The sequence below is a fragment of the Cladophialophora immunda genome, assembly GCF_000835495.1.
Source record: "Cladophialophora immunda strain CBS 83496 unplaced genomic scaffold supercont1.2, whole genome shotgun sequence".
NCBI classification, from domain to species: Eukaryota; Fungi; Ascomycota; class Eurotiomycetes; order Chaetothyriales; family Herpotrichiellaceae; genus Cladophialophora; species Cladophialophora immunda.
In genome coordinates, this window is record NW_015622542.1 from 2146910 (window position 1) to 2165916 (window position 19007).

Consider the following 19007-nt stretch of genomic DNA (forward strand, 5'->3'; position numbering starts at 1 on the left):
GACAGCGCCGACTGGTGTTGGTGGTGGTGTGTCTGCCTTGTGAAAATACCTAGCTAGGTAAGTATGTAGGTGACCTTGCCAGTTGCCCTCGGAGGCCTGCGTTGATGTGTGTTCATATAGATGCAAAGTCCCCCTCCCCACCCATATCTGTCAAAGTGCCGTCAGCTCGCTTGCTCGAGATCCTGGTGCCTGGCAAGATCCAGGACATGGTGACGTTGTTGGAACCGTTCTGATAGAAATTAGCGAGGTACCAAGGTCAGAGTACCTGGTACGAGTAAATTCCACTCGGTACAACAGCTAGCACATGGGTTGTGGCTGTGTAGCGGTGCCTGCCAAGTTAGCCTGTCCCTCCCAGACCGGCCACCGTAAAACCAGATGCTCTTCGATGCCGTGTTCCGTGCATTGCTACCATGGTCCAGAGCAAATGCTTCATATTCGATATTGTATTGTAAATCTTTTGTCTTTTCATTACCGCCTTCCTTGCGTGGTTCTTCCCTGGTTATTTTTTTGGGTCTTTGTGGTTATTCTTGTCTATTTTACACCAGTTCATTCAGCCTTTCAAAGGGATAGAACGTTAGACCCCTGATTTGTGGCCCCTCCACCTTCTGCTCATCCTCTTCTTCTTCTTGTCCTTCTTGTTATTGTAGTAGTAATTTCCTTTTGCCTACTCCTCGTTGTACCAGGGAGCGCCAATAGTCTTCGTGCATTCGACGCCAGGAACACCCTGCTCCCCAACCCAAAAATGCTGCCATAGATAACACCCTGCTGATCCTTGTACACACCAACGAAAAAATGAGGAAACAAGGAAAGATGCTATGCACAAAAGTGATCGTGATCCGTCGTTAAGGATTTTGTCCTCGCCTGTATCGCCTGTTTTTGGGTAACGACAAGAGTTGCCTTGGGCCATTTTTCCGAGCCAACCGATGCCAAATAGAGGAAATTCGAGACGTTGAGTCAGAGGATGAATGCCTCCAGGTCTGAGCCGAGGCGCAAAATCCATCAAGTGGTTAACCGCGGGGAGATTGGCCGTCGAGATCAATGAGATGTGGGCCGCCTGGGCGATGATCTCGTTCGACATTTTCAACCTAGGGGAGAACGTCAGTTTTCACATCCAGGACAGACTCATATGCCTGGGCAACATACCACAACAAAGCACTTTCATCATCTTCTGGAAGAAACCAGGTTGCTGTTCCTGTTGTTGTGCAGGTCGGCCCTGGTTGTTCTGCAAGGCCCCGGCGGCGGGGCTTGTTCTCACCTGCTGGTTCACCAGGTTGGCATTGCTGTTTTGGAACTGTGCTTGGGTACTCGCTGGAGGTGTGTTCATGTCCAGCTGGCCGGCCAACCCACTACTTCTCTTTGGGAGATTGCCCCCGGCGGCGCCGCTTGTGCGATCTCGAGCGCTCTTCCCCATGGCCGCTACTCCCGGCTTCGCTGGTGACCCTGGGGGCGGGGGCTGCGCTGCGTTTAAACGGTCGGCCGATATTGCTGCTCGGTCTCGTGAAGGTCGCTGCGCATCTGCGCGGACGCCAGATGCTCCGTGCAAGGCACGAGCAGAGGCATCAGGAGGGGCGTTGGCATTATGCAGATGAAGTTGCGATGGATGTTGTTTGACGGCCTCCCAACCACGACCGCCATTCAACTTCATCCAGTCATATTCACCATCCTCCACCTCACCGGTGTTTTTAAGCGCTTGCGTGAACAGGTCTCGTAGGAAGTCGTAGTCCGGGGTGTCCTCAAAGCCCAAATTACGGACGTAGCTGAGATATTTGTTAAACTCCTCTGTAGCACGAATTAGTTAGGGAGGTCTCAAGCTGAAGAAACTGGTCCACGGAAGCATACCCGGAAAGCCTTCACACAGATCCTTGATGGCCGTCGTTTGCTTCTTCTCGCCAATCTTTTCGTACTTTTGTTTGTTGGTGGCGGCCTTCAGACCCTGCCATGGTAGCCCGCCTCTCAAAAAGTACATGAAAACATGCCCAAGAGCTTCCAAGTCGTCTCGTCGTGACTGTTCTCGTCCCAAATGTGTATTGATACTCATATAACGCGCTGTGCCTGATAGCGATTTTCGTTCACGGTAAGGAATGTGTTGTTTGGTTTTCGGATCCCGGTATTGTTTGGCCATTCCAAAGTCCACGACGTGAATGACGTTAGCAGCCTTCGTACCAGGTCGGCCAATGAGGAAGTTGTCGGGTTTGATGTCGCGGTAGATTAGATTCTTCTCGTGGATCGTCTGCACTCTCGACAGCTACACAACGGGTTAGCATTTGGGAGTGGTTTCGGGCGGGTCCCAAGTACCATCTGTTTAGCAACCATCACCACCGTTTTGATTGAGAAGCGTCTGTTGCAATGATCGAAGAGATCTTCCAAACTGGGACCGAGGAGGTCGATCACAAGAATATTGTGTAGACCTTCTTGGCCGAAGTAGTAGACATTGGGGATGCCAGCTGGAGGACAGGGTCAGTCTCGCGGGTTCTAAAGCTCGTGAGGTAAAAAAGGTGTAGCATACGACAGCCAACCAGGATCTTGTATGTCCGATATTCATCGCGCAGCTGAGGGGCATCACTTTTTCTCGGTTCCTGTGTCGCACCTCATTAGCTCTTCAAAAGTCATGGCGACACTGACAAGTAGGATACTCACAAATTTGATTGCAACTTGTTGGTTGTTGAGTAGGTTGGTGCCTTCGAAAATGACGCCAAACGAGCCCTCTCCTATTTTCTTCCCGACGCGATAATGCACTCCGACAACATTGGACGAGGAGGAGGCCATGGCTGCAATAATTGATTGATCCGGATGAGGTGTCGAGCGGGATGGTGAGGAGAGGAGAAAGATTTGTCGACAAGAAGGCTATTTTGCACAGAGGGACGACGTCGGGAGGCTATGTAGGTACAAAGTGCGAAGCCTCAGGGCGGTTCACACCTCCGCCACCGCGGTGACTGCAGCAGTCAGTAACCATGCAGCAATTCTTGTAAGGACAAACAAGCGGAAGAGAGGAGCATACGCTACCAAAGAGATCAGGCAAAGCTAGAGGAACATGCAGTGGGATAATGAGGTGATCAATGGAAGATGAAGATAGGCAAGCACCATCTGCAGGATGTGTTGTCTCAAGAAGGAGTCGAAGTTCTGCAGTCAGAATCGAGCAGCTCCTGCCAAGACTGCGCAGGAGCCAGCGAGCCGGCAATGGGCAATGGCTGGATGCAGGGCTCGATGGCTACAACCGCAGCCTGCCACCCACTGGAAAATGTGGAACCTGGGTCAGGAACCCGGATTGACGCCGGACATCAGAGCCTTTGCGGGCCTTTTTTCTAGTGTCAAGGCTGGGGTAACCCAGGACCGTGGGCAGCGATATGTTAATAAGTCGTCCAAAGTGCACGATGGACAACAGTTGAACATGAGAAAAATAACACAATAGGGAGGGGGGAAAAGAGGTGACCAGCAGAGACAATGTGGTGGGTGGCACTGGGCGCTGGCACTGTTGCAGGGTACCTACGAGAGCTTAGGCATCAATTAGACCACCTAGACTGTAGGCGGTGGGCAGAGTGGGTAGGTGAACTAGGCGTCAATTGTGCAAGTCTCCGTCCCCAGTAGTAGGCCGAAGCATCACTGGTGGGCGGTGAAATGGCTTCCTACCGCCTAAATCCTAGTGAGGCTCCAACCGGGGAAAGGGCGAGAACTCCATTGAGGGATACCCAGGCGGTAAACCGACGCCTGGCTCTTGCTCGTACTACAGGGCCAAGCAAACCACAGGGGCCATATCTTGCTCCATTAACCGCCAGTGCTAGGGTACCACTGTCCACATCAGGCGCACCAGGCCTCTTATCAAACGATCAACTCATCACCCAAAGCCAGGCTCCCAGGCTTTCCAGATGGACCAATCTGGCCCAACCGTCCACACAGAAAGAAGCGCAAGAATAGCAAGAAAAGATCATGTAATCTCTGGTCATTTGCTTGTTCATACCTCTTCCATCTCCACCTCGGGCCAATGCAAGGTTGACTGCGCGCTGACACTCTGGGGCAAAGTCATTCAGCCCTTGCCTGTGCGTTTGACTGGTCCGAGGACCCGCTAGGTTTGCTTTACTTGCACCCGTCCCTTTCTCTCTCTCCCTGTTGGGCTAGGTCGGATGAGGCATCGCTATCATTGTTGAGATGAGTTCGGTCCGAAGAACCTCGTATGGCTGGTCGACGATGTGAAACCCACAGACTGACTAGAGATACGCAGATCAATGCATGGAACCGAAGGCTCGGCCTGTGTCGATCTCACCATAGTTCAACTTCTCCCTCCCCTTTTTGAAACCTCATATCTGGAGTAATACAAGTAGCCATCTTCTCGAACATATGCAGCCACCATGCACTCAATTCTTCGGTTACTCTGCAGCGGGACACATCCCCTTGACTTTACACCGCAAATCCAGGCCCGCCCTGTCGGCCACGCTGCGGCGACATTTATTCCATCTTCGTACAGCCATGCAAGGTATCAAATACCCATGCTAAACAGTCCGCGCCCAATTTCATCCTAGACCCGCTCTGTGTCTGTCTGTCTTGCCTCTGGTGGGCTGGGTCATTTTTCCGTGTCTGTCCTTACAATGCGCCACCCTGTTTGCTTGACCACTCTATTTCTTTGCCGACGGCGCTGTAGGTGAATTGCCGCCACCTCGTGTCGATTGACTGCCAAAGCGCATCACCTTTCGAAGTGGAGAAGGAGTCGCTGGCTGAAAGGCGGACGATGCCATGGTCGAGATCAGGTCAGACGGATCCTTCCTCTTAAAAAGTCCTCCAAAATGCAAACTCTTACTTTTCTTCACCATCTTTCCTTTGCCGCTGTCGGAGCTGCCCTGCTGATTGCCATCACGCTGATACACCGGTGATTCAGCCCGGCCTCCAGTGTGATTTGCGGTTGTTGATGTGTTTTCCGCCTTAGATTTCGAGAACAATCCCACACCACTCCTGCTCTTCTTCAATGGACCGGCTTGTGCTTTGATTGTAAGATCCTTCTTAACTGGGCTTCGAGGCGACGCCGAACTCTCGTGCTGATCTCTACTGCTTGCGGTGGGGACGGCTTTTGTTGAGCGAGGTGTATCGCGGGCATACTGACTAAGATCACCGAGAGAAGGAGAGTAGATCGGGGCATCTTCGAGTGAAGCCGTATCTGAGCCTTCGCGGTCCTCGCTGTTGGGGGTTGCCGTGTGTCTCCGCGGGAGGTTAGAAGGAGCATCTTGGTCAACTGGCAATGCCTGTGCTGCTCGATATGGGACCGATGGCGCCACAGCCATTGCTGCAGGTGGATGCATACGCAATGGGTTGACGCCCCTTGGGTATCCAGCTATCGGGGCTGCGGGCACATAGCCATTCTTTTCAGCCGAAAACACCAATGGCGCAACAGCAGTGCGATGGGATGCGTGGTCTTCCTGGTTGGATCCGGAGTCCTGACTCTCAGGTTTGTGTGATCCAACAGGCCGTGGTGCTGAGGTTAGCTTTTTGGGATGGGCTCCAGAACCGAATGTCCCCAGGAGATCTGATTGAGACGAAGCGGCTATCACTTGAGCTACTGGAGGCGCTGGCCTGGAAGGCGAAATCGGTGGGAATTGCTGCCTCGCTTCATCTCGATTTCCGCCCCCTTTTTCCCCTTTTTTTGAATGAAAGAAGGACGACCTGGACTTCAGGAAGGACATGTTGCGTGGCAGGGTCGAGTGGAAATCAAGTTTGTCAACGGCGCTGGTGAAAGATCTGGTGAGTGAGCCAAAGGCAGACTCACTATCGCTATGTTCGGCAGCCAAATCTGCCGTGGGAACGTCTATGATGTCGCCATGGCCAAGGAGAGGAGAGTCTCCGCCTCTTGACTCTGCTGCACCTTTGTTGTTATTCAGAGACTTGCGTCGAATGTGGCCATTCCCTGTAAGTCCTTTGATCTTCTCTTTGTAGAGGTTCAAAGTCTCTGCACGCCGACGTGACAAATCTCTCTTCAACGTCGGATCTTGGTCGCCTTCTACGTCTCCAAGAGTTTCTGGGTTTTGTTTCTGTTGTGTCGTGATACCTTGCGGGCGTAAGGCCCCATTTCGAATCTTGCTCCTTATGGCATTCCTCAGCTGGAGAATCCGTCCTCGTTTCGACGTTGTCAGATTGGTAGCCCGTTCGAGACGCTCACCAGGGGCTCCCTCAGAAGCTAATCTGTCACTGGGCGATTCTCCGGCGTCCTGGTTGTTGGTGGCAACCCAGCCAACCTGCGAGTTCCAAGTGGATTGAGCAAAAGCCACATCAGATATTTCTCCACAATGGACTCTTTCAGCACGAGCCACGGAGACGTTGGTGGTACTGGTAAGGACGGGAGCAGAGATGACGCTGCGAGCAACCGTGGAGGTAGAAGAAGTCTTGGGCAGCTGAGTGGAGATGCTGCGAGGGTATTGATTTTGGGAGGATAGACGTGAAAAGGACAGCCACGATTTGGGACGCAGCCGATGTGCTCGACGACGTGTACTGTGGAATTGCGGTACGGCGGTCTCTGCTTCACCCCGAATTTGTTGGCCTTCATCATGGTTGCCCAGGCCTTGTGGTGATTTTGACGTGGACTTGACAGATCCCTCCACGACATCGTCAGGGGATATCGGCTCCGGGGAGGCTGGCGGTTGGTCATTGGGATCACATCGATGAGAGAGACTGGATTCTGTCCGATCGCGCAGTTCATCCTTTGAGGGGATCCGAGACGCTGCAACAGAAGGTCAGATGGCGAGAACAGCCACTTGGGAACTTCTTACCTTGTCGAGAACCAGCACGACTGAATGACCGGATGGTGTCAAAGGAGAAGATGGAGAATGAGCCTTTGCTCCGAGACCGTGTGTGGGAAACCATGCTGGCTCAGCGACGAAACAAGTGTTTTCACAAGACGGTCATCATCCGGGGGCCACCCTTAACGCGAGAGACTTGAATGACAGCAAGGCGAAGGACAGGGACAGGAAGGTCAGTAGAGGAGCTGGACTGCACGCTCTGCGAAGCTGGGCAAGGCCGCAGAATGTCTTTGACGACACCAACGCAGGCAAATGAATCGCCGCCGAGCTGCAGCCATCGCTGCGGCAGGTCCAGGACGGTTCCTGCGGTGGCAGGCAGACAACATGCTGGGCCATTTGGGAAGGAGCGGTGCGATGCTACTCATACTCACACTCACAGCAACGGGATGGACCATCATCTCGTCCCTCTAGTATCGTCGTTTTCTCTTCTGCGCGTAAAACTTGTCTCTGTCCATATCCACAACATTTCTCGAGACAAGTCGTGGTCTTGCGCACAGTCCTGTTCTCTTCATACCTACGAGGGGCTCCCCCGTGACCCCTGAGAGGAGGTTACCGTCAGTCGTTTTACCATCTCATCCATGATGTGGTCAGCGAGAGTTTCGCACGGCTCTTGTGATTACAATGGAAAATCCGTTGGCTATAACCGTCAACCAGCCTTTCAAACAGCCGCGGCAATCAACGGTGAAATCGCGGTCTTCAGCGTCCGTTCCCTCCAATGTGGGGGGAGGGACGAAGGCAACGGTTCTCCTCGCCTCGATTGCGACGGCCCCGCATAATCAATCAAAATGCCGGATTAACAGCTTTGTCTTCTTCTATAAGATCATTATATTCTCTCCGAAAGTTGGACGATTGACCTTGCAATCAGATCCCGAGACCAGTCCTCTACAAAGAAGCCTAACCATTTTACTCCCAGCAATATGCCATACTCTCTCAAAGGCCGCAATGTCTTGGTGACAGGAGGATCTAGGCAAGCCCTCGATCAGCCCCGGAAAACGCTACACATTTCACTAACGGCTAGACGCCAGAGGTCTCGGGGCGCTGATCTGTGAGAAGTTCGCAGCAGAAGGATCCAACATTGTGGTAAACTATGTCAGCAGCAAAGACAGAGCCGATCAGGTCGCCGAGAAGTGTAAGGGATTTGGGGTCAAGGCTGTTGTAATTCAGGCCGTAAGGATGCTTAGCTACCTGTCGAAGCCCGCAACGAGTTGCAATTCTGACAGGACATTGGCCAGGACATTGGAGCCGTCGGTGACACCGTTCGCCTGGTGAAAGAGAGTGCTCAGCAACTGGGAGGACTCGACATCATCATCAACAATGCTGGCTGGACGAGGTTCACCAACTTTGGCGACATCAATGATATGAGCCATGATGAATGGAACAAGGTATGATGATCAATGATTAGTCGCTCTTTGGCTCACGGTCCTAGTGTTGGGCCACCAACGTCATGTCCCACCTGGTCTTGTTGCAGGAAGCTGCCCCAATCTTCAACAAGAACCCGGATGGCGGTGCTTTCATCATCTCCTCGTCTGTTGCGGTAGGTTGATCATTCCTCGGGCCAGAGCGTATGCTGATGTTTGTCCAGGGAATAAGCTGTTCGGGCAGTAGCATGGGCTATTCGGTTACCAAAGCCGCAGGTCTCCATTTGATGAAATGCCTTGCCACCACACAAGGCCCAAAGATCCGCATTAATGCCGTCCTTCCGGGTCTTCTTCTAACGGAATGGGTTGGTCTTCCTCTGCTTACACTGCCGAGGGCAAAACAGACATGGCATTGACACCTGCGATAGGGCCTAAGGTACAGCGATGAGCGCATCAAGGCTGTTAAGAACGCCGCTGCCCTCAAACAAGAGGTGTGTTCTCTTCTCAACAATCCATCCGCCCAACTGACAATCTTTTCAGACTCTGCTCGACGATTGCGCAGACGCCTATATCTCCCTTGCGAAGAACACGTCCATCACCGGCCAGGAGATTGTCGTTGGTAAGTTCCGGATTGTGCCCTTCCTGCCCAAACAAGTCGCTGACAAAAGCCAGATTCTGGTCTTGTCATTCGATAGACCGCTAGGGTTAAGTGCGGATGGTGTTGCCATGGATCTCGACAAAGGGTGGCTCAGGTAGTCCGGATATAGGGTGGGAGAAGCGATATAACTTAAACCGGCCAAACACTTCAGGCTCTGAGAAGAATTTTGCGCGGGCGGCCGCTCCTGCACCTGGGCCTTTTGCCCGAGACGAGACAGTGATTAGCGGAATGACAACTTGGCGACCCTCATGATACTTGTCTAATCGCGCGTTGATGATTAGAGGTTTCGAGCTCTCATTGACATTTTCGTGTGTCGGGACAATTGCGTAGGGAATACCATTCGGCATTGCTTCCGCTGCACCCCTGACTTCTTCTGGGATATCTCCATCTTTGACGTCTCTGATGTCTGCCCCGAAATTGATGCGGAGCACCTGGCTTGGGTCGGGGCCGAACCGCACAAAGCCGTGAAGAGACTGAAGTGCACGGTTACGCCTCAGAATCGCGGATTTCGGGAGCGCCTCAAAGTCGACGGCGCAAAGTTCGTTGGTGACCTTGGGCGCATGCGTCAAGTCCACGCCCGGGACACTGCTGAATTGGACGGCCCTGTAAGGCGGGACGTACAGACGGTTCCGGACGGCATCGACCAGCATCTTGGCCCCGATGGGGGCTAGGTAGGCCGTGAGCTCTTCGGCAGTGATCTCGTCGGGGCGCGGAATGTCCAGGCCCGGCGGCGGCGTCTGGTCGAGCACGATCCCCTCGTCGAAGCGGGTCGGGTGCAGGGTCTGCAGCGACACGCCGGTCCTCCGCCGGCCGGTGATGAGGGCCCATTGGATCGGCGCCGGGCCGCGCAGGTCGGGAAGCAGCGAAGGGTGGACGTTCAGACCCCCGTACGCCGCGGACCGCAGGATGCGAGGCGGGATCAGCAGCCCGAACGAGACGGCGACGACCAGATTGCAGCAGGACGGGGAGCCCGCGTCGCCGAACGCGGGAGGGCTCCAGCCCGTGAACGTGTCGATCTGGTGCACTCGCAGCCCCAGGTCCTGTGCGGCGGGCTTGATGGCCGGTGGCCGCACGAGCTTGCGGCCCCGGCCGACGCGCTTGTCGGTCTTGGTCACGACGTCAATGGAGAGGATATTACTCTCGGGCGTCCGGGAGTACTTCTCCAGCGCCTGCAGCGAAGCCACGCTGAACTGGTCGGTGCCGCAGAAGAGGATTCTCAGGGGTTGGTCGTCGCCCTCGGGTTTGCGACTGGACAGGTGTCGTCGACGACCGGCGAAGCTCCCGAAGCTCCATTTTGATGCGGCGTGAGCCCGTACAGGGGAACAAGTTGCCACGCGGAATGGCAGATGCCTCATACGTGGTTTTGAGTGAGTTGGTGAAGATGGAGTGGCTTTCGTCTGATGTGGAAGACGTCGAGGCGCATAGTAAAGGAGGAAGTATGCGAAAACTGCACACAGCTCAACTACCCGATTGCGGTGACATTGATTGCCGCTTTGTACTCGTTCTGGCTGGAGGCTAGAAGTGTGGCGCAATTATTGGCCACCTCAGAGAAGACCTCTTCAAGCGGCCAGAACACTGTACTAATTTGTCCAATAAGATGAACGAGTGCCGCTCGACTGGAAATTGAGCGTCGCTGATCTTGGGCTCTTGATGTCTAATCTACCTGGTCGGGCTGGACTTTCAGTATATACATCGTCTTTAACATGGCGACTCATCCCTTCCAGGTCCCTTCTGATCTTTGACGGGTGGCTCCTCGTCAAGAAATGGAGAGCAGCCTCTCGTCACATCGTCTCCCGAGTCAACACTCGAGACCACTCACGCCCACAGATCAACTGCAAATCCTGGCAAACTTCCACGTCCTGAAACCCCTGGAAGTCGCTGGCATACTCGACCCGCACACTCCTCGCGGCGGACTTGGTCTCGACGTCGGCTGCCCCAACCTCGGCCGCGAGGAGACATATACTTACCGCAGATGCCCCCAATGGTCGGTACTGAGACGCGATCCTGGCCAGGTGGGTGATTTCGAGGGCAAATTCGTGCGACTCTTGCAGGATCTCGGCCGCGTCCAAGCACAGGGCAAGCCGTGCCTCGTTGATGAAGATGGCGATAGCCAGACCGAGGCTGTATGTTCGTAGAAAGTGACAATGCCCCAGACCCGCCAAGTGAGGCAGCCCTTTAGCAGCAATATCTGTGGCCGACGAGTTTTTCTGCCATCGCTGACGGAGGCGGGACAGTGCGGGCTCGAGATCTGCGCGAAGTGCATGTGCCTCTTTCTCTAGGTCCGCAAGTGTGGCTTGATGAAGTAGATCGCCGGTCAATGCGGCCTTGATCCGTCGCATCAGACTCGGCACCCGAGTCAAGCATTGTACTGCCTGCCCTTCAGGGCTGAGCTCATAGAGCCGGCTGTCGAACATGGCGATCCATTCTTGGTCGTCGAAGGCGATTCGGCCATTGAAAAGGGAGTCAAAGAGCTGGAGGGGTCGACGTAAGTTGAGTGACTGGCCATTCTCGCCTATTGACGACTTACCACAACGGCACGAAGACTGAGGAGTAAGTTCAATTCAAATGGGTCCTGACACTTCTCGACACTGCCTCTCAATCTGAGGATCTGGGCAACGCCATCCGCATGTGTGGTGATAGGTCCATTCCGTTGCCAGATGAACTGGTTGGACGGGCGAGTATCAGCCACAAAATAGACCGCTGGGTTCCATGCAACAGGGAACTCACCTGGCAATTCCATAGGAAGAGAATAGCACACAGTGTTTCCGGGCTTGTCGCCTTGACCGGATCATCTAAACACTTTCTGAGGCTGGTTAAGGTACGCCCATACTTTTCGAAGAGCACAGGACTGCTTTTGGCACCGAGTGGATCTGATAATGTCGCAACGGCCGCCAAAAAGGTGTCGGTGGCACTGTCCAGAGCCTCGTTCACGCCTAGGCGAGCTGGAACATGGTTGAGGTAATCCCCGTATGTCCAGGCCAGATTGTACTGGACGCCGAGGGTCGGTTTGATTCTATCCGTGAAAGCGGTCACAAGCCGCGTCGTTTCGTTGGATGGAACTCGAGATATTGCGACTGTGTCGAGGCTTGAAGGGCTTTGCACTGTAGACCCAGTTCCCTGTTCCTGGAGTTGCAAAGAGGTATTGCTGGTCGGGGTCGAGGCTCTAGTATCGGACACGAACTTGAACCGACGTTGCCCAAGTCCGATGCAGGGGATATTGAGGCGTCGGCACCGAGGACATGGGTAGGTGGTGGAATCACACTACATGGTAAATAGACGTTAGAACTGGACAAACCTTGGGAAGCGAGGATCATTCGGCTGTTGTACCTTTTTCTTTTGCTGACGACATGCATTACACCCTCGTCCTGAGGGAACACCCGGCATTCTGTATCGTGGCCATCGTGGCAACACGAGAGGAAGTCCTCTCTGTCGAGAGCAGGAAGTGAAGGGCGGTTGGAAAGAATATCGCTAAGGCCCGACGTTGCAATTTCCGACGGGAAGGAGACTTGCAGATTGGTTCATTGATAGACAGCCACGGCAGAGAACAGCCATGACAGCACTGCACGACATAGCCCCATCCAACGACCTCCAAAGTAGGCAGAGATCATCCCAGCCGTCCTCGGATTGCGGCCGTCTCCAATACTGCCGAAACGCCTCGGGGCAGTGGCAGTGGCACCAGATGGTGGGGATTGGAGCCACTGGGCATTAGGGTGTTTAGTCGGCTCTCGTTGCGACCATGAGCAGAGCATTTCCTTTTACTTGCTATAACCCATCGCTGAGAGACCAAGTACAAGTCCATCGAGATCTATTCGTTGTTTTCTGGAGAATGAAATTCAAAGAGCAAGAGGTAACGATGGAAATCGAGAATACAGGCAAGTTTTTGAGAATGCTCAGTTAGAGGTCGGCAGGACGGCAGACGGGATTTGGGAAAGGATTATATTGTCGCTATCTGAAGCAAGCTCGAACCACAGCACCATGGCTATAATCGTTTCACGAAAGACTCCGATCCTCTGCCCAGCGCGGGCTCAGGAAGTCTTGACGAGCCTCGCCCTCCAAGCAGCAGGGCTGACAGCTACCGCGCTGCCGTTAGTATCCAGGTCAAACTCGAAAAGTCCTAAGCCAACGCCGCCATATGTGGGCGAGTCACCGGCCAGCCAGTCCAAGTTAGCGTTATACTGTTGGGAGAACAATCCGCCTGAAGTAACTCGGAAAGAAGAGGTCCTGAATGCCATTCGTCCATTCGGACGATCAGATATCGAGTGTAAGAGTCGAACCGGACTCTTGCCAATTAATCCGCTGCGCAGGACATCGGTGCCGTTGCTGACGAAACTACTGATCACCAAGCCGGGTTTCCCTTGTGGATTGATCGCCAAAGTCAACGTGCTGTTGAGGCTCTCGTCTTCTGAGCTATACGTGCCCACAAAACTGTTCCGCGCCTCAGCTTGCGCCTGAGCAGTCAATGCGGGTAACATCTTTTCAGTGACAATGTCCGCCAGCAAAGCAGTCAATGTAGATCGCTCTGACAGAGAACTTGCACCAATGATGCTGAAGCCTGCATCAAAATCTGGGATCAGGACCATGTAGCCGCCGTAGTAGCCAGAGTCGCCCAGTTTGGTGTAGATGTCGGTGATGAGTCCGGAGTCGGGATGCGTGTAACGGTATATTTCCCATGGTCTTCCCACCGAATACTCGAACATGGCAGTGTGAGAGACTGGCTTCATCCACTTGCGTGTCAGATCAGGGTCAAGGAGCGTCCCGTTGAGAAGAGCCGTCCCGAATTTGGCAAGATCGTTTGTCGTCGAGAAAATGCCACCTGAAGGGATGGTCACCTCGGGAGCGCCGGCCGGTGTCAATGCTGCAGAGCTGGCATTGCCAGGAATGACGTATTGGCCGTATTGGGATGCATTGGGGACGTTGGAGAATGAGGAAGTCATTCCTAGTGGACTAAAGATACTTTGGCGATAGACATCGTGAATGGAGGTGCCAGTAATGTTCGCTATCGCGGTCCCAAGCAACATAAACCCGTAGTCTGTATATGCTGGGCTTGTCCAGGGCTGGAATAGCGGTGGTCGAGCTTCGGCACCAATTGCGTATTCGTTGCTGGGACAGGACAGATTTCCTGATAGCATAGCGACCAAACATGGAGGGGCCGCTAGTGGATCGCTCACATTCAGAGGTGGCAATCCGAAGGTATTCACCAGCTCATTGGTGGTGTCCAGCAAGAGGTAGTCGCCCGGGTCGTAGGGTGAGATATCTCTCGGATTGCCTGCTATCTGGCTAGCGAGGGCAGCAAGTGTGACCTTGTTCCAGTCAACAGTATCCACCATATCATTCTCTGCCGGGTGTGCAGCCGCATATGCCGCAAGGGTTGGAACAAAGTCGGTGATAGGACGATCCCAATCACCGTCTTTGAGATTCAGCATACCCGCAAAGGTCGTGAAAAGTTTGGACATGCTAGCAACGCGGTATATGCTGTTTCCGTCCACCTTCTTCAAGCCGGTAGACGAATGGGCAATCTCGCTGGATGTGTGGTGGAACTGCAACGCCCCGGCAGCAGAGGCGTCGTGGATTGAGAACATTCCCACGGAAAATGTGAGGTTCTTCAGGCCAGAAGGGGTCGACAAATTGGTGCTTGGTTCACTGATGAATCCATTGAGAGTCGAACTGAGATTCCTCCAGGCAGTGGAGACGTGGCTGCCGTTGCTCGCAAGATCCGTTGGAGCTGGATAGGTTGGACCCAGGAAGTCGCAAAGAACGACCGGGGCCGAGGCTGAGACGAGAAGGAGACTTTTCAGAGTGAACTGCATTCTTGTATGACTCTGTTGGAATACTTGTGGACATGTTCATGTTTGAGGACCATGGCTGAGGATGTGGTATATATACACCTCGAGCTGCAAGCACAGTCCAGGCAGATGTCCTTGGCTATATCCTTCAGAGCCATCGTTGTCAACGTCAGAGAGAGCATCAGCCAGCTCCAAGCCGCAGGATCGACTGCACTAGCTAGGCTGAAGAGTTGCATTGGACAAGGAGTTTGGAGGAGCAAATGTCTTGTCCAACCGAGAGAGCCGACATGGCATTTGAAGCTAGTCCCGATTTGGTTCTATGCGGCGCTCCGGTGGCGACACTATCAACAGGATAGCATAGACAATCATTGAATTTTGGACGCCTGATGATGGCATGTCGACTTGAGCCAAGGATACGGAGACTGTCCCATCCACTTTATAGCCCCAGGAACCAACTTTCACCGGGGGACTAGCCTCGTAGGCGTTGTTCGATCGACTGTGCTAGAGGCAGGGCTCCGACATAGGCATCAATTGAGTGTTGGCATTAGCAATAGCCGTTGGGGGCCGGAGATGGCAGTGTTAATATGGAAGGACAGGCGAAACGAGTGGTTGTGTCCATTGCCATGTTCGATCAGAAGGGACGAGGACGTCGATGATTATGCTCTTCGAAATGAGGCTTGTGAGGTACCTTGTAGGTAAGCACAAACAATAGAGATAGTGATAAATTACCAAGTATGGTATGCTAATCCGCACCAGTCCTTCATGCGTCAAATAGCCTTAATACAGCCTCTTCCCCTTGCGTCATGTGACTCGGCTAGTACGTACCTCGGTTTGCGGGGCTCAAGACAAATCCGCTTACTGCTGTTCCAAGTTTCAAGCATCGGGTTGAGACTCGTCCTTCAGATGCCCGAGACAATTTTCAATACCGACTAACACTCGTCTTCTCTACCCTTGAGATACCTCCCTACCTTCAGAACATCAGGGTTTTTCCTAGGCGTCTCTCAAACCGTATTCGCTGCGTCAATATCAGCCGAAAGAAACGGCAGAGAAGCACCCAGCTTGACTTTCTGCGTTTGTTACACAAAGTGTGGTCGATTGTATAGCCTTGGCTGGCCCAGCCACTACCAAAAAATGGCTGAACCGCCTCAGTCCTCGGATTCCAAATCGCCCGCGACGAGTTCGATACCAGAATCCTCAAGTCAAAAGCCTCCCGAAGCAGCTGTCGAGGAGGATTCAGATCCAGACTTTGACGATCTCGACGGTAGGCGCCCACATGCTGCACTTATTCGATGTCCCTCTTTCCCCGCAAGCAAAATCTTGCCTGATACTGACACACTCTGCCATTGCAGATGTCCTTGACCAATTCTCCGCCGCTAGCGCCCAGCAACAGTCAAAATCTCAGCCTCCAGAACCCGCACCTTCGGCCTCGGGTCCAGGCAGACCGTCGACCGAGAAGTCGGCCCTCCCACCAGACATGCCCATCCCCTCTGGTCCTCGCGCCTCGGAAACAGACGACGAATTCATGGCCCGGCTCACGGCTGAGATGTCCGGCGTCCTGTCCAAGATGTCGCTCGATCCGGCGGCCAGCGCCGCCACACCGGACGAAATCTCCAAGATGGGGCGGGAGTTGGAGGAGTTCACGCAGCAGATGGAAGCCGAGGGCATCAATCCGGAGGATCTCCTGAAGGCCATCTTGGGGGAGGAGGTCGGCGGGAAAGTCGGGGACATGGCGCACGAGGAAGCGACGAGGAGGGACAGCGGCTCCAAGTCCAAATCCCGCAGCCCGGAGGCCTCACGAGGAACTACCGCCGTAAATCCTTCAGCGGCAACGGGGGCGGCGAAACAGCCCTCGACCTCGTTCGAGGATACGATCCGCAAGACGATGGCGCGGATGGAGTCGTCCTCGGCGGCGGCGACGTCGGCGACGACGAAATCGTCGCAGCCAAAGTCGGAGGAGGAGATGCTGGCCGAGATGCTGCGGGCGCTCGAGGGCGAGTCCGAGTCACAGTCGGACGGCGAACTGTCCAAGATGTTCCTGGGCATGATGGAGCAGCTGACCAACAAGGACATGCTGTACGAGCCCATGAAGGAGCTGTCGCAGAAATTCCCGGACTACCTGGAGACGAACCGGCCCCCGCGCCTCGCGCAGGCCGAGTACGAGCGCTTCTCGCGCCAGAGCGTCATCGTGCGCGACATCGTCGCCAAGTTCGAGGAACCCGGCTACAGCGACAACGACCCCCAGTGCCGCGAGTTCATCTGGGAGAAGATGCAGGACATGCAGACCGAGGGCTCTCCGCCGGACGCCCTCGTCGCCAACCCCTTACCAGGCATGGGGGGGTTGTTGGGAGGCGAGGGAGCAGAGGGCCTGGACGAGAGTTGTCCGACGCAGTGAGCGCCGAGGGTGAGCGATCTTGGGGCTCAGGCAGTGGCCAGGATTATGATGGATGGTGTCTTGGGATGGAGAAAACGATGGGCGCAGCGGACGTGTGGGGAAAAAAAAGGAGGTGCTGGAGTCCTCACTTCGCGAACTCAGCATTGAGCAAATCTGTAATGGCCGTGATATCTCCACATACACACATGTACGACGATCTGACGCCCGCAAATGAACAAGCAATGCAGCATACACAGGATTTCAATGTGTTCCGAGCTAATAACCGTATAACGAGAGAGGACGGGACGGCACCACGAGAGGAGTTGCAGGAAGACCATATTGTCTTGGTGTATTGGAATCAAGATCAGCCACTGACCGCTGTCATAATCAGTGTTTGTGGTACATGAAACATCTCTGGCGCTCTGTACGGCACCACGCCAGGACACTGCCCCCAATACTGTACGTCGGTACCAGCATGCCAAGCTGTATACGCTCTCACGGTGGTTTCACAGATGGACACCCTGCATATTCCTCGACCTTGTGTAAAAAATTAGGGTTCCAGATCCCTCTTCTGACTTGAAGGAGGACCATTCTCGCACAATTCTCATCCTCAACATCCGGTCCCACAAATCTCTCACGAACGCTTCGTGGCGATCAAGACAAGTCCATTGTTTCATCATTAATTGTTTCCCCATGCTGGCACTGGGGCTGCTGCGAAGGCGGCTCGCGCGAACAAGCACTCTGCCGCGTGTAGGGACTCGGTTGACCGTGCGCGAGTTCGTACTCTTGTGGTTGCGGTTGAGACGCCGGCTGGCTTTGCTGCTGAGGCTGTGAGTGCTGCGAAAGGATCTCCATCTCTCTGAACAGCCTCTCGTACTCTTCATCCTCGTCATCTTCGACCACAAATTCCTCATCCCTCACGGCTTGGAGCTTCTCTCGCTCGTACTCCCTGACCAACTCGTCCACCTCGATATCTTCCTCGTATTCCTGCGTCGGGCTTAGCTCCTCGTCGTCATCATCATCGCTCTCCATGTCCTCCTGTTGTGCAGCCTCCATTGCAGCTCTGCGGGCCATTTCCCTCTCCCAGCCCCTCCTCTCTTTGACAAAATCCATTCTCAACACCTGCTCCCCAACTTGCTCAGACCTGTCGTCGTCCCTTCTCCTCCGAATGCGATCTAGAAATTTCGACTTTCTCTGTTCCCGATTTCTGTGAGTTTGGCTGGTCAGAAGAGATGATGGGCTCGAGGATCGAGAGCGCAGTTCCCACTGCGATGGATTCTGGCGGCTTGAGGTCGTAGATATGGTCGATTTCGCGGGATCGGCGAACGTCGATATTGACGGAGAGGTCTTGAACGTGGAATGGTCGTGCAATAACGCCTTGGAGTTGAAGCTGTGGTTCGAGCCTGAATCAGGGGGGGTGACCATTGATGACTGTCCATCCAACCCATGTGCTCCAAGGTTCATCTTCCCTGCTGGTGTCTTCTGGGCGTTTGTGGGAAAGCCAAAGGCGTTCGAGATTTCGATTCCCTCCTCATTTTCGTTCTCATCTTGGGGCTCCGAAAAACCACCCCTCAAAGGTGACGAACTCAGGAGGCTATTACTATAATCGCCCTTCACCTGCGGAGGAGAAGGCATCAAGTTCGCATTCCTCGTCGTCCGCAGCGGCGAGGGAGAATGCGGAGCGTAGTACGCCCTGGCGTAGGCCCGCCCGTGGATATTGTCGTGATTGTGAGATTTTGAGAAACTCGGGCGGCGGGACTGTTGAGACGTTGTGGCAAGGAACGGACTGGGTTGCGGTGGTGGAGAAGAAAGGAAGAACATCCTCTCCGTCGTCCTGGTGTCTTTCTTCTCTGACTGTGAAGAGTATCCTATCTGAGATCTTGGGTGGACGGCCAGAGCCTCAATTGACAGGAATGACGGCCTTCCACAAGAAATTCAAACTGTATCAGTATGAGTGGCTGTTGTCTTCAACGGCTCGATGGGTAAATGCGACTCGAGGACCAAATGACGCGTGAGCGCGACGACCGTGTTCAGCGGCCACTCGTTACGCCACTAGCCTCA

At 54.1% G+C, this 19007-nt stretch overlaps 8 protein-coding genes across 8 annotated transcripts; 2 read left to right on the plus strand and 6 right to left on the minus strand.

Moving 5' to 3' along the window:
• Window positions 1–369: 369 nt before the first annotated feature.
• On the minus strand, window positions 370–3443 carry PV07_03058 (uncharacterized protein). The gene is made up of 7 exons (XM_016389721.1): window positions 2999–3443; window positions 2638–2933; window positions 2507–2576; window positions 2296–2444; window positions 1840–2245; window positions 1144–1779; window positions 370–1085 (listed from the first exon to the last, which is right to left on the minus strand). The coding sequence occupies exons 2-7, from the start codon at window positions 2764–2766 to the stop codon at window positions 1081–1083; spliced, it is 1395 nt and encodes a 464-aa protein (XP_016251623.1). The 5' UTR covers window positions 2767–2933; window positions 2999–3443; the 3' UTR covers window positions 370–1080.
• Window positions 3444–4607: 1164 nt separating this feature from the next.
• PV07_03059 (uncharacterized protein) lies at window positions 4608–6840 on the minus strand (the record flags this gene model as incomplete). The annotated part of the gene is made up of 2 exons (XM_016389722.1): window positions 4608–6697; window positions 6747–6840. 2 exons carry the CDS (start codon window positions 6838–6840, stop codon window positions 4608–4610), a joined length of 2184 nt encoding a protein of 727 aa, XP_016251624.1.
• Window positions 6841–7522: 682 nt separating this feature from the next.
• PV07_03060 (uncharacterized protein) lies at window positions 7523–9108 on the plus strand. The gene is made up of 8 exons (XM_016389723.1): window positions 7523–7743; window positions 7802–7943; window positions 8009–8158; window positions 8203–8310; window positions 8359–8499; window positions 8563–8625; window positions 8675–8753; window positions 8807–9108. Exons 1-8 carry the CDS (start codon window positions 7694–7696, stop codon window positions 8827–8829), a joined length of 756 nt encoding a protein of 251 aa, XP_016251625.1. The 5' UTR covers window positions 7523–7693; the 3' UTR covers window positions 8830–9108.
• On the minus strand, window positions 7565–10190 carry PV07_03061 (uncharacterized protein). Its single transcript, XM_016389724.1, has one exon. It carries the CDS (start codon window positions 10145–10147, stop codon window positions 8840–8842), a length of 1308 nt encoding a protein of 435 aa, XP_016251626.1. The 5' UTR covers window positions 10148–10190; the 3' UTR covers window positions 7565–8839.
• A 177-nt stretch (window positions 10191–10367) lies between these two features.
• On the minus strand, window positions 10368–12033 carry PV07_03062 (uncharacterized protein; the record flags this gene model as incomplete). Its single annotated transcript, XM_016389725.1, has 4 exons — window positions 10368–11263; window positions 11320–11454; window positions 11520–11955; window positions 11984–12033. 4 exons carry the CDS (start codon window positions 12031–12033, stop codon window positions 10574–10576), a joined length of 1311 nt encoding a protein of 436 aa, XP_016251627.1. The 3' UTR covers window positions 10368–10573.
• A 752-nt stretch (window positions 12034–12785) lies between these two features.
• PV07_03063 (uncharacterized protein) lies at window positions 12786–15221 on the minus strand. Its single transcript, XM_016389726.1, has one exon. The coding sequence runs from the start codon at window positions 14597–14599 to the stop codon at window positions 12818–12820; it is 1782 nt and encodes a 593-aa protein (XP_016251628.1). The 5' UTR covers window positions 14600–15221; the 3' UTR covers window positions 12786–12817.
• A 243-nt stretch (window positions 15222–15464) lies between these two features.
• Window positions 15465–17256, plus strand: PV07_03064 (uncharacterized protein). The gene is made up of 2 exons (XM_016389727.1): window positions 15465–15836; window positions 15925–17256. The coding sequence occupies exons 1-2, from the start codon at window positions 15707–15709 to the stop codon at window positions 16965–16967; spliced, it is 1173 nt and encodes a 390-aa protein (XP_016251629.1). The 5' UTR covers window positions 15465–15706; the 3' UTR covers window positions 16968–17256.
• A 15-nt stretch (window positions 17257–17271) lies between these two features.
• On the minus strand, window positions 17272–18929 carry PV07_03065 (uncharacterized protein). Its single transcript, XM_016389728.1, has one exon. The coding sequence runs from the start codon at window positions 18765–18767 to the stop codon at window positions 17601–17603; it is 1167 nt and encodes a 388-aa protein (XP_016251630.1). The 5' UTR covers window positions 18768–18929; the 3' UTR covers window positions 17272–17600.
• Between the last annotated feature and the right edge of the window lie 78 nt (window positions 18930–19007).

Excerpts from the sequence above, each read along its gene's own strand:
- PV07_03058 (XM_016389721.1), bottom strand. The coding sequence starts at position 2,766 with ATGGCCTCCTCCTCGTCCAATGTTGTCGGAGTGCATTATCGCGTCGGG. Across the intron at positions 2,445-2,506 it reads CAAGATCCTGGTTGGCTGTC|CTGGCATCCCCAATGTCTAC; the intron begins GTATGCTACACC and ends CCTGTCCTCCAG. Across the intron at positions 2,246-2,295 it reads TGATGGTTGCTAAACAGATG|CTGTCGAGAGTGCAGACGAT; the intron begins GTACTTGGGACC and ends CCCGTTGTGTAG.
- PV07_03060 (XM_016389723.1), top strand. The coding sequence starts at position 7,694 with ATGCCATACTCTCTCAAAGGCCGCAATGTCTTGGTGACAGGAGGATCT. Across the intron at positions 8,159-8,202 it reads GCCATGATGAATGGAACAAG|TGTTGGGCCACCAACGTCAT; the intron begins GTATGATGATCA and ends TCACGGTCCTAG. Across the intron at positions 8,754-8,806 it reads CGGCCAGGAGATTGTCGTTG|ATTCTGGTCTTGTCATTCGA; the intron begins GTAAGTTCCGGA and ends GACAAAAGCCAG.
- PV07_03061 (XM_016389724.1), bottom strand. The coding sequence starts at position 10,147 with ATGAGGCATCTGCCATTCCGCGTGGCAACTTGTTCCCCTGTACGGGCT.
- PV07_03063 (XM_016389726.1), bottom strand. The coding sequence starts at position 14,599 with ATGCAGTTCACTCTGAAAAGTCTCCTTCTCGTCTCAGCCTCGGCCCCG.
- PV07_03064 (XM_016389727.1), top strand. The coding sequence starts at position 15,707 with ATGGCTGAACCGCCTCAGTCCTCGGATTCCAAATCGCCCGCGACGAGT. Across the intron at positions 15,837-15,924 it reads AGACTTTGACGATCTCGACG|ATGTCCTTGACCAATTCTCC; the intron begins GTAGGCGCCCAC and ends CTGCCATTGCAG.
- PV07_03065 (XM_016389728.1), bottom strand. The coding sequence starts at position 18,767 with ATGTTCTTCCTTTCTTCTCCACCACCGCAACCCAGTCCGTTCCTTGCC.